The following is a 13,133-nucleotide window of genomic DNA, read 5'->3' on the forward strand; positions in this document are numbered from 1 at the left end:
TATATCAGTCATTCATGCTTGCCTGAATAAAGTAAAAGCATTATAAAACTACCTTAAGACAACGACAAAGAGACCTTGCTGGTCTGTCTGTTTTATGAGACATTCGTATCAACAGTTAACTACACTCAAACCTCGTTATAACGAACACGGTTATAACGAATTATCAGTTATGACGAAGTAAATGAAGAATAGTCTTGTCATAGCTGCAGTGTTACAAATAAACGTTTATAACGAATTTTCGGATATAACGAAGTTATTTTCGTGGCAGATGCGGCTTTGTTATAATGAGGTTTGAGTGTATATCAATTCAAAGTTATGTATGCATAAGTCACCAAAACACGGTGTGCTTCTGGTGAATTGATGGTATGCTTCTGGTAAATTGTCCATAAATTAATAAGACTGGGTCTGGTAAAAAAATATTTATTGATCCGATTGGTACATGTTATTTAAATTCTTCAAAATAGTTTCCTCGTGTGTTGATACAGCAAGTGCAATGCAATTCCTACGCTGCAAAGGCTCCCTGAAAGTCAGCTGTCGTGACCATAGAGTTTCCTAAAATTAACTAGAGGGGACTCTGGCGCTGCGATTGTTCAGCCACCATGGGAATGATGGGTAGTACACGGATTTGCCTAATCTTCGTGCTTACGGCTTCGAACGCTTTTGTGGCTTTGTTTATTGCTGTGTTTTGGCGTTCGTTTCGGATAAAAGAATGGACCGTTGTGAACTTCGTGACCAGATTTAAATTGGTGAGCCTAAAAAGGTTAAAGTGGCGAAGTGGAACTACTGACTTTTGCTGAACTTCGTTTTGCGACAAAGCGGATGCAGGCGATGCGAAGCCAAACGGAGCTGAAAGAACGAAGTTCAGACAAATCCATGTACCACCCACCATTCCCATGCTGGCTGAAGCGCCATGCGTTGCAGCTCCCATAGACACTAGCGCCAGAGTTCCCTCTAATAAGTATTGTAGGAAACTCTATGGCTGTGACCACTCTCAGAGGCTCTGTGACAGCCCATTGGATGGCGGGAACACCATCGAAACAATGACCTTTCCGGCTTCTCTTGAGATTTCGGAAAAAGAAAAAGTCTGCCGGGGTCACATCAGGACTGTGTCAGGACTGCATCAGCAGTCCTGATACAGTCCTGATCTGACAGTCCTGATCTGAGGCAGTCCTGACACAGTCCTGATGAATTTCTGTTCTCTCTGCCACATCAAGGTCCTCAAGCTTTCTCTTCACAACATATTTTTTTTAGTGTGATGAGCTCCTTGATTCAGGACCAACACGGATATCTGTTTGGCCGCTCAACTATCACAAATCTTGCTAGTTTCACGACGCAGATCTCCATGCCTGTACTTCAGGGAGGCATGTCGACACCATGTACTGCGACCTTAGCAAGGCTTTTTTAGTGTAGTCAGCCACTCAATCCTTATGGTTAAACTTATGCTCTTTGACGGTGACTCTTCAGTTCTCAATCCTCCCCATGCCAATCTTCTTAAGAGATCATATTATGTTGCCGTAAATGCCAAACGCCACCTTCATACAAAACAACTAGTGAGAACCCTCAAGGGTCAGTATTAGGCCTGCTCCTCTTTTAATTTTTGTTAATTATGTTTCTTCTACCATATGGAATTCTTTCCTTCTATGCGCCGACCACATCAAGATATTTTCATCACCGACCACGTCAAGAAAGTTTTCATACAGATGGTGACTGTCGCATTCCACAGTCAGATTTGTATCCTTTTTTTTGAATGATGCAGGAATAGTAACCTCTCCTTGAATACTGCTAAGACTAACGTCATGACCTTCACTCACAAAGCAGCAAGCACATCATTTTTCTACTCTTTTAATTCTGCATTGTTATGTAAGGATTGTGAGATCAATGATCTTGGTGTTCTCTTTGATACAGCCTTACACTTTTCTACTCGCTCTAAGTGCATTGCTATACAAAGTCCTCACTCTCTTGCCTTCATTTGCAGACTGTCGACAGGGTTCACTTCTGCAAATTGTACACAGCAATTTGTCATTGTCTTCCTAATTTGAATATGCATCACTGGACTGGAATGGCATTTAGAAATGCCATTCCAGATCACTGGCCGGTTCAGAAAAAATTCCTAAGCATATATAATCCTTAGTGGTGTGCGAATATTGAAAATGTCCACTGCATGAAGAAAGCCTCTCCCAGTGATTTCCAACCCATCCTGTCCTGTGCAAACTGATTCCACTTTATTCCTGTGAAATTCTTAAGTTTGTCGCTCCATCTAGCCTTTCCCATCCTCACCTGTGTGTGCATCATTAAAAAGTTGCAAAACGAGAATTGACAATAGCTTTCATTACTCTAAAAAACAGATGAATGAAACTGCATGTCATTAGGCTGTAGCAAATTGAAGGTACTTTTGGTAATGCACTCATCACAAATTATCACGCAGAAAAATTAACTGCTTGACATGTTGACAAGGCGAGCACTCTTTAAAGGGGCCCTGCAACACTTTTTCAGCATGGTCAGAAAACGCTGCCGATCAATAGTCAAGGTTCCTGAGAACACACGAGCCAAACATTATAGTGCAGCACACGGCCTGAGATTTACAATAAATTCTCAAAGTCAGCTAAAAATCGCTTCCTCTTCTTTCGACAAATGGTGCTTTTTTCTCAAAATCATTGTGTCATAGACTCAAGTTCCACGCCATTGACTGATTTGAACATGGCACGCTTGGTAGTTACTGGGAGGCCACCACTTGCCCGCGCGCGCGATCGCACTGAAAGTAGGCCGTGTGTTCAAAGAAAAAAAAAAGTGCTCAAGGTCACGAGGCACGCATGACGTACCTTCTTCCCCCGTGCCATCCTTCCCTGCTTAGCTTCCAGCGCTTTTGTCGGGACAAGAGAAGAGAGGAAGCAATTACAGCGTGCGACAAATCCTTGTAACTGCGCTTGTACTGGAGGGATTCTAAAAATTTTTGCAGCGGTCGATTCGTGAGGCGATAAGCTCCTTGAGTGAAGTCATCCTATGGCTACTTGGAAAAGTGTTGCAGGGCCCAATCAAGTGCTGTAGCAACATATCTGAAAGTGAAAAAGACCTTCTCCCTTATGCAGTGTGATGCTCGCACACTGCCATTTCTTTTTCCAAGCATTTAAACATTGTTCAGGTAACATTCTTGACAGTTATTTTATTGTATCTGTTATAGAATGCAAAAGTACAACATATGCTGTATAAGAGACCTTCAGAATAAACCTTGGCGAAAAAGGGACCGCCCCTGTCACCTGGGTACGTCTGACGGGCTGTAACGAAGTGCAAAGGTCGCGCATCATGCATATTTCTCAGTGATTACAGTAAAACACAGCCAATTGCTGGGAACGCAGCATAAATATGCAAATAACAGTAGTATGCAGTAACCGCGAAGTGGAACATAAACTAATGGGTGCATATTAGCGCTGTTTTACTTTAAAAATAAGAATGCGTACCATTCATAAGTCATCACTTGTTCAAATAATCAAATTTGGCCAAATATACGGCTGTGGCCGAATATTCAGGACAATCCGAATATGCATTTTTTTCTAATCAAATATGCTTTGAATCAGGAAAATATACAATTCCTACTTGAAATTTCGAATATTCACACACTCCTATAATCATCGATTTGCTCGTAAATGACTCTAGATTTTGTTCTAGCACTATTGTATTATTGTTATTGCCATTACCTCACTATCAACGAAATCACACTGATCTACTATTTCTTTTCTGGTTTCTTCACAGTGCCTGGAACTGCTCACTTGTGTTGTTTTTCAAATCTCATGTAATATAATCAGAGAGCACAGACCTTTTCATGTATCTGCCTGTCTCTACGAGCATTCAACAGTCCACAGTGTGTTTATTTACTTGATCTGAAAGTTTTCATAACTCCCAGTCATTGTTTTTCTTTCCTAATATCACACTCTTTTAACAATTTCACACATTGTACAAGTCATTTTTTCTCCTTTGTCCTTTCAGCTTACCTCATGCTTTCTTTTGTTTTTTTCGTGAACAGTGCTTATTACCATTTTCTTTCCATATTTCTTGTGTTGTGGGAATATAATATGCACTATCGTTCTTTTTTTGTTTTTTATTTTTAAAAATCTTTTTTGTTGGTATGTTTTCCTGTAACCTGTCTTCATTTTATCATTAATTCTTTTTTACTTGATGCTTACACTCTGCACTAAGACCTAAGGATTGTTCCAGGGCATGTTAAATAAATTATTGATTGATTGATTGATTGATTGATTGATTGATTGATTGATTGATTGATTGATTGATTGATTGATTGATTGATTGATTGATTGATTGATTATTAATATAAAGCATGCATAACATGTTCCTTTTCCTAAATGTATGCACAGTTTCTATGTAGCTCTAGCTGCCAAGTTCTTGCAAAAAAAAAATGCCCAAGATCTTCTGGCTCTTCTCTTTATTCTGTTAAATTCTTGGAGACTTACTTCAGCTTGAAAACTATACTCTGTGAACAATTTTTATAGCGAAACTGTTAGCCTCTTTCTGGTTGCAATTTTTTGTTGCAGTACCGTTGTGCTAAAAAAAACTCTTGCCACTTGCGTCCCTCTCCACTCAGACAACAAAAAAAACCCACAAAACTGTGCAGTTCGAGAGGAAAGCACTGGGGCTGGTGTAACAACAGCATGCAACTACAGCCGGCAGTGGGGCAGTACGATGTAAATCGGTGGGACCCAGTAGTCTGCAGGGGTGGTTTTGCACATTTGTCAACATCATGCTTGCCCATAAGCAGATGATCAGCCAGATTTTCGCTCATCTCTTTCTTCATGGCCATGTGTAGGCCACGAATGCGGAAGTCTGCCAAAGAGCAGCATGAGCATGAGCTGCTGCAAAACAAAAAGCGTTGGCTTCCTGCCACTGCCAAACTCGTGGAGCTTTGCATGCAAGGTGCCGAAAGTACTATGTGTAGAGACAGTGACCACAAGGCCGCTATAGCTTTGGTGACTAAATAAAGCATTTTACAGCATGAGTCTTGTGTTTGTAGTGCTTGTCTAACGTGCTGCAGTGTTATTCATGTCCGTCTAGTAGGCTTGTGCGAATAGCATATTTTAGGTTTGAAGCGAATTCGAAGCGAATAGTGATTTGGTCGAATAATTTCAAATCGAATTCGAATAGTATATTATATCACATATTATAAAGAAAAATGAGCATATTTGTCATGACCCAACTAAGCTGCACAATATTTTTTTTTTAATTCAAACAAGGCATGTGCAAATGTCATTCTTTCTGGTTCAAAGGAAGTGTAAGCAACTTTGAATAGTAGCAGGATTTCACTTTCGGTAGAATGCAAGTGATAACCTGTAAAATATGTAACGTTTTAAAATTTACGACACTTGGGGCATATAAGCCGGTACAACAAGTTTTTAAACTTAAAAAATTATGAATCAGTGTGAGGGTAATATGTTCATTTAAGGGGGGACACGGCACTTAAAAATTGTTTTTTATTTCTTGATCGATTGTGATGAAACTTTATGCTTTGGGTATATCTGTGTGCTGATTTCAAATATGCCATTCTTTTTCTAGCATAATGAGTAGTTTTTAAAATGCAAAATATTTCTGTGCCTTTTGGGGAGCAAGATTTTTTCTAAACTGAAAGAGTTACAAAGTAAATCAGCATATCACCATAACCTAGAATCAGAACTGAGTGCAGTACTACAACAAAAATGGATCTTCTAAACCCATTAGAACAAAAGTTACGGTGTGTTGAACATTCGCCAATGAAATCCCAGCTTGAAATTGATACACTCGTACATGTTTAACATACCATAACTTTTTTCAAATGAATAGAACATCAGTTTTTGTTGCACTGCACACAGTTCTGATTCCAGATTATTGTGATATGCTGATTTACTTTGTAACTCTCTCAGTTTAGAAAGAATCTGGCTCCCCAAAAGGCACATGGAATATCTTGTATGTTAAAAACTGCTCATTATATTAGAAAAATCATTGCATATTTGAAATCAGCACACAAATACACATAAACTCACCAAGTTTCATCAAAATCAATCAAGAAATAAGAAAATTTTAAGAGCAGTGTCCCCCCTTAACATTGAAGTGGGGCTTCGCGACAGTGCGGATTTTTCCTGGAAAGGTGTATTCACGGTATAGCACCCCTCCACTGCAGTGAAACCACCTTTACAGCGGGGGAGGTTACATGCGGTAGAGCACTGCACGGGTTGTGATTCTCGGCCCGGGCCCGGCCCGGACCCGGGACTCGTTCAAATTTACCCGCCCGAGCCTGGCCTGGCGACTAAAAGCGAGACCCGGGCCCGGCTCGAACCCGAGAAAAAAATTCGCCTACCCGGCCCGGCCTGGCCCGACCAGATATCGGGCCCGACAGAGGCCCGAGCCAATAATCTAGGTGGTGTTGCCCGAACATAGAATCGACCGCAAGGCTTTTTAAGTGGCAAATATCTACGCACGCTTGGCGCATGCTTTGCTAGCAAGTACCTTGACCTATACCGTACTTTCTTGTAAAAAGGGGCTGGCTCACCGTGGAAACAGTTAAGCGGACATACTTGGTACGATGAACGTTTGTTCGGCAGTGGTATACTGTACTTAATTTTCTGCGAATACAGTCGGGATCATCAAGAGCGTTTTGTAGCAGACATTGTAGGAAGAAAAGTGATTTGCAGCTTGAGTCCAGTTTCAATAACAACAGAGAAGACAGAGAACAGAACACTCTCTTCAATTTGTTTTTATTGTGCTCTCTATTGAAATTTAAATCGACACGAAAGTGAAACAGTGAATCGGCTTAGATTGATAAATTGTACTCTGAGAAATCTAATGTCGTTAATTTCACCAACACAGATGCATTAATAAAGGCGAAAATCAAGGTCAAAGTATCATTTTTAAGTTGCGCGCTAAAATCTCCACGCGTGACAACACGGATTTCAAAACGTAGTTTTCGTATTTTGGCGACTTTGGCATGTTGAAATTTGCTGAACCTTCTGAGTGTACAACCCCCTCGGAATACAATGCACTTCATTTTTATCGAGTAGGAATTACGTCAATGCCGTCAAAGTCTATGATGTTTCGGTGTTTGGTGCGGGAATTTCAAGGTGGCGTCACCACCCGTAATTTCTTTTTGCGCGTTTTCTCGCTTACCATTTGTCTTCTCGCGGCAGGCGTGGTGATTTTGAATTGTGAAGGAGTAATTTACTAATACGACAAACATCGTTTTAACCTTTAGTGTCTCTTTAAGGTGTGCTGTAACGACAAAGCCAACCCTGCACCCTTCTGGATATGTATAGCACATATATCTTTGTCATAGTGGCACCTTGCCACATCAAGAGAAATAGAGAAAAAAAGCCAAATTTATTACATTTGTTGTAAATACACTACCCTAGATAAATATTAAAACGAACCGCGCGCACCACGTGTACTTTGGAAATACGTATAAGAAGCCGAATGAAAAAAATAACTATTTGTCATAGCATTCTTTTCATATATCACACCACGGCCATTATATACAGTCTATAGGTTTTCGTGGCATAGTTTGTAGTTTATCTGTTCGCATGTTATTGTACAAAAAATAAAATTACAAAGAGATTCCGCTATAAGCACACCATGCGCCATTGCATCACATGTCCTTCCGCGCTGAAGTTCCTTGCACTGCTTGCGCTGGCCGCAGGGGCGCAGGGGCGCACATCTGCCTTGCTAAATGTGAAGGCGTCGGCAGGCGTATAGTTCTTAACTTCCACCACTGGAGCAAATTTAGGATGTCCTTTTTACACCTCTGCAGAATGAAAATAGCTATCCAGCTCATCCCTTCATTCCTCTCGTTCCCGAACCTTGTGCCACTCTTCAATGTAATCTATAAATGCCTCTGAGGGCTTCTCCTTGCAGTTTTAAGCAGTGTTTGTTATGCACGGCTTGCACAGGGCTCTTTTTTCCCATATTATAATGGTGTATGCCTTCCTAACAATGTTGTGCCAGTAGAAGGTGGCCTACGCTGGTAAGACTACACTGATAGGACTGGAAGTAGGCGGACGATGTGATTGCGATCTATTTTCGGGGCTCATTCCAGTTTGGTAATAAAAGTGCGAATAAGCTTCTCGACGCTTGCTCATTGGATGCATATGATTCGAGGTAAGAAGACATCACCCAGCGTGGAATTCGTTATTCTTATTTCAAGCCAGATATTTCGTCAAGCGAATATACTTTGCCTCTAAACATGAATATGCATGTTGAATTGACTTATGCTATTCCTGCACATTCCCGCGCTGTTGTGGCAGTATCATGTAGCTCGCGCACTACATATATAGTGCGGGGGTCTCAAACACCGCCCGTGGACCTCTTTCTAGCCGCCTGCGACCCGCACATGACTGTCTTCGTCCCATTTTTTTTATTTATAAGTACGTTTTTGAGCTAAACAGGCATGGCAGGTCTAAAGCATTTTTTTTTTCGTGAGGCACCGCCTGCAGCCACCATGTATTGATGGATAACCGTGAAACAAAGCTCTATATTGCAGAATTGGCGTCCAGATTTTAGTCATTTTGGACACAGGTATCGATATGTTAGTGGAATCTTGCCGTCGAATACCCTTCAGAAATGATTCATATATGAAATATTAAAAATATCTTTCAAATGGCAACGTCAGCTTACATCTGGTACAACCTACTCCTACACCATAATTCCATAATCACTACGCTCGCTGCGACAATAGTCTTGGTAAGCGAGAAAACGCACAAAAAGAAAATGCGGGTGGGTACCGACTCCACCTTGAAAATCGTGCAACAAACACCGTGATGTCATAGGTTCTGACGGCTTCTACTGGTATCTACGTAGTTCCTAATCGGTAAAAAGTACATTGACCTCTGAGAGGGCCATAGATTTAACATAGCAAGTTTCAAGAAGTTTCGTTGACCCAATGTCTCCAAAGAACGGCAAATACAGTTTGAAATCCGTGACGTCACGCGAAGAGATTTCAGCGTGAAATTTAAAAATTGAACTTTGCCCTTGATTTTATCCTTATGATGGTGAAACTGATTACGTTCGAGTTCTCAGAGTCACTGTATCACTTTAGTGTCCCGTTTAGAACTGAGCAAAGTTCCAGCCCGGCCTGACCCGAGCCCGCCACCTCGAACCCGGGCCCGGCCCTAAGCCCAGAGCTTCAGACCCGAGCCCGGCCCGGGCCCGCCGTGAAAGCTACTTTACCCGGCCCGGCCCGGGTTTTCGGGTAGGCCCGAGCCCGTGCAGTGCTCTAACATGCGGACTAATATACACTTATTCGTTCATTTCGAATACTTCGAAATTTCCACTAATTTAATTTCGAATCTAAGCGAATTCGAATACTGTAATATTTGTTTGAATATTCGAAATGCTCGAATATTCATGCAAGCCTGCCGTCAAGGCCGCGAGCTCAACCATCGCGACGCACAGAGCATATTCGAAATGCTCGAATATTCGCGCAAGCCTACTGTCAAGGCCATGAGCTCACATCGCGACGCACAGAGTATGTTTGCGTGCAATTTGATGTTCGGTGCACTTTACAGCCGTGGGAGCATTGGGTCATGCATTTAACAGCTTCGCTGTACATCCGCTTTCACAGGGTGGAATGGAGGCAGGATTTTTTTCATTTATGTTCGCCAATATATCAGAGCCCTTGCAGCACTGTTTATGGAAGGTATGGAATGTCTAGTATGAAAGGGAATTTCCTAATTAATTTCTTGCAATAAAAAGTCCTTGAATGTACAGTCGCGCTCAATATGACTTGCAACACGGGAGCATGTGGCCCTATGAGTTCAAACATTGCACATGGGTTCAACTTGTTTTCATTTCAGCAACTAAACGATATTTTCTTATTTGGAATCATCCCCGAGTGCTAGAACAGCATTTATTTATGTAAATAAGGGCTAGTGGAAGCCATGAGCAGTCTTTGAACTCGTGAGGCCACGCGCTCCCGTGTTGCAAGTCATATTGAGCGCGACTGTACCTTGCATGAAGAGACTTACTGGCTGCTACTGCTTCCACCTTTGGGTTCTTTTTAGGGGCGAAGCTCCTTAAAGCGGCACCCATTCGTCCCTCGTAGTGCGTAACCAGTCGTAACGCTAGTACCAGATCTTGACCTCCAAGGTGGTGCCGGTGGGAGATTTCTCCTGTGCGTTGTTGAATAAAAAATTTGCAGCGTGCGCGTTAACTAAAAGCCGAATTCTTCTGTCTCTCATTCCCCATTAGCAGCCATTGGCATGTTCCAGTAGGAAACGTTAGTAGAAGTAGAAGTGTAAGTGTTAGCTAAAAGCCGACTTCTTCTGTCTCTCATTCCCATTAGCAGCCATTGTTTACCTCCTAGGTAGTGCCTGGTGAGATTTCTCCTGTGCGTGATTAAACAATAAAAATTTTGTTCAAAACGCCGTTGATTGATGAAATAAACCAACGAAAGACGCCAGATGTTTTCTAAAAGCAAGACGAAAGGACGCCAGATGTTTCTAAAGCAAAACGAAAAGACGCCAGATGTTTTCTAAAGCAATGGTTTTCTAAACAATGAAAATTCACAGCGTACATGTAAAATTAAAGTGAGCTGCAAGTCGTCATAACTCTCATCGAACCTTTAGTATAAACGCGCCCGATCTCACGTCGGTGATGATGTACTGGGCAGAACTCACGGAAGATTCACGGTTTACCGATGAACCTCCGCAGCTTCGCCCACTCATCATCATTCATTCCGTGGATATGCTGTGATTTTTTCCCATTTTTGTTGTTTGAACCTTGCTTGATGCTAGGCCTACATACTCATCATAGAATGACTACAAGTTGATAAAGGTTCATGTTACTGAAAGGCAGGCATGCAAAACACAAGCACAAGTAACCAAAAGAACAATACAAAGACCAACTGTGAAGTGAAAGGTTGCATACTGCAGAAAAAAAGAAAGACACACAACTTGCCTGTGCTTCATTAAGGGAAAGCAGGACCTCTTTGTCAGTCATGGACACATGGAGCCACTTGCAAAAGATTGCCATTTAAATGTGACAATGCCTCTTTGTGCAAGAAAATTGAGGACTGACTTGCACACATGCTAGGGCTGTTGATGATATGCCAAGCCTCAACCATGAGTTGGTCTTCTGAACTTTCAGTTGATAGCTTTTTTTTTTCTTTTCATTTATTATAGTGTATGCACTTGTTTGCCTTTCATTTCGGTAACACGAATACCTGCCATGAGTACCTACCACACTCTGCTCACCTCTGCTAAGCTTTGTATCAGTGCCACATTGAAAATTAGGTGGCGTGACGCTCCATTGAATTGTCCAGTTTCAAAAGTTGTGGTAATCGATTACTATGGATCACTGGTATAGTTTCTCACAACAAAATGGCACCAATTCCCTATCAGTAATGAGATTCCTCCATTCTTGCTGCTGCCGGCTACTGGCTATTGTGCTTACAGGTTCATTGATAGGAATACACAGAGTTGGTTGTGACAGTTTCAGAAAATTGAAGGAAAAAGCAGACTGTAAATGAAACTTAAATGAGACTTTTAGTTCTTGAATGTTGTTATCCTGAACGACTGTGGCACATACTCACTGTGCAGGATTAGCCATGGATTGGGTGGTAAAGGAATCAATACTGTGAAGGACGGGGGGATCTACCAATTCAGACATTTTTAATTGTCAAAGTAAACTCTCATTATAAACAACCTGAAGTTCCTGGAAAATTGTTGTTTAATTTCAGCTAGCAATGCAGAGGAACTTCTATGCTGGTGGCAGAGGCTCTCCTTTGGGCAATGTTGTTACGAATTGCTGGTACAGTTCTGCCTTAATAGCTAAAAGTCTAAGACAATGTAGAACGAGGCCTGGTGCCTTTTGTATGCATGTTCTACATTTAAGAGATCACACTTCGTGCCTGATTTACTGAAGTCAAGCAATAATTAAAATAACTTTATGCAAAAAATAAAGAAAAGGAGAAAGATCTGGCGTACACTTAACCTCTTAATTGGGGAATGCATCTTTAGATGTGATGCCAAGTTGACCATGGCATGGGGAGCATGTCTTCAGAAGCAAGGCTCTCTCACCACGCTGAAAAGTTCAGTTCAAGTAATACACTTCTTTTATTCAACCAGAACGTCTACTACTCTTTCTTAGCAAAGATGATAATGAATGGTGAGATGCTTGTTTTCCTGATTGTGCCACTTTGCTTTTGAAGAAAACAAAGTAGGGCACACGTGGTAAGGAGTGTAGGGACTCTTGAATTTGGTTGTGAATCTGGGTGCGTGAACTCTTAAATTTGGTGTGAATTGTGCCAGACTTCAGAACATGGATTCTGTGAAGAGGCAAAGTACTCTGACAGAAAGTGAAATTTTGGTATTGCTTGAGCAGGGTGATGACTCTGATAATTAACATATGCGTTGGAGGACCTCAACGACTGGTGACGCCGAAAGTAGCATCAAGGAAAATAAGAATGGCTTGGAAGAGCCAGTCATAATGAGCTTCTGAATTGCAAAGGAGTACAACATTATTTTAAATAACCAATTCTTCCAGGTCAATGTCCTCTGGCAAAAAAAATCTTTTTTGGCTTAATGAATGCAAAATTTCAAAAAAAAAGATTCCCAAGGCATTTTTCTTGAGTAAACAATTCCTCATATAAGGGGTTAACTCAGTAATTCTGCATTTTTCTCGGCTCTAAGTGAAACATATGTGTATCCAAATAGAAAAAAAGTGATATTAAAATCTGTTATGCTTTTTTCAAAGGTGCATGTTTCTTTTCAAGAGGGGGTGCATTGCTCTCTGAAATGCCTTCTTGCGCAGGTATATTCGCTAGATGAGGGACGTCTCCTGGTGAAATTGAAAGGGGTTATGAACCAGAAGATGGCGTACTTTGGTTTGCACAGTCAGGACTATGTGGTGGCACTCTCCAGGAATCGTATGTACGTAAATATGCTCAACCTCAGCAGTGGAGACTTGGAGACTACCTTTAAAGTGGGAGAGGACAGGTGAGCTCCTGAAAGTTTTACAGTTGCCGTCATATGATGGGCAACTCTGCTTGTCAATTTTCATAGGCTATTCAGTGTAAATTGTAACCTGGGTTGCTATGTGCAGTAATTTTAAAGGGACACTAAAGGAAAACATAACAGTAATGTATCAACAATGTTTTACTGTTACAC

General features: G+C 41.4%; 1 protein-coding gene across 2 annotated transcripts in view; it reads left to right on the forward strand.

The window, feature by feature from the left end:
- LOC119405500 (NACHT domain- and WD repeat-containing protein 1) overlaps positions 1-13,133 on the forward strand; it is a 74,280-nt gene that overhangs the window by 35,584 nt on the left and 25,563 nt on the right. For both annotated transcript variants that reach the window (XM_037672336.2, XM_049418745.1), the window contains exon 11: positions 12,778-12,962. In XM_037672336.2, coding sequence (XP_037528264.1) covers positions 12,778-12,962 — 185 coding nt within the window. The remainder of the gene's footprint in view (positions 1-12,777; positions 12,963-13,133) is intronic.

This window comes from Rhipicephalus sanguineus, chromosome 1 (genome assembly GCF_013339695.2).
Source record: "Rhipicephalus sanguineus isolate Rsan-2018 chromosome 1, BIME_Rsan_1.4, whole genome shotgun sequence".
In the NCBI taxonomy this organism is placed as follows: domain Eukaryota; kingdom Metazoa; phylum Arthropoda; class Arachnida; order Ixodida; family Ixodidae; genus Rhipicephalus; species Rhipicephalus sanguineus.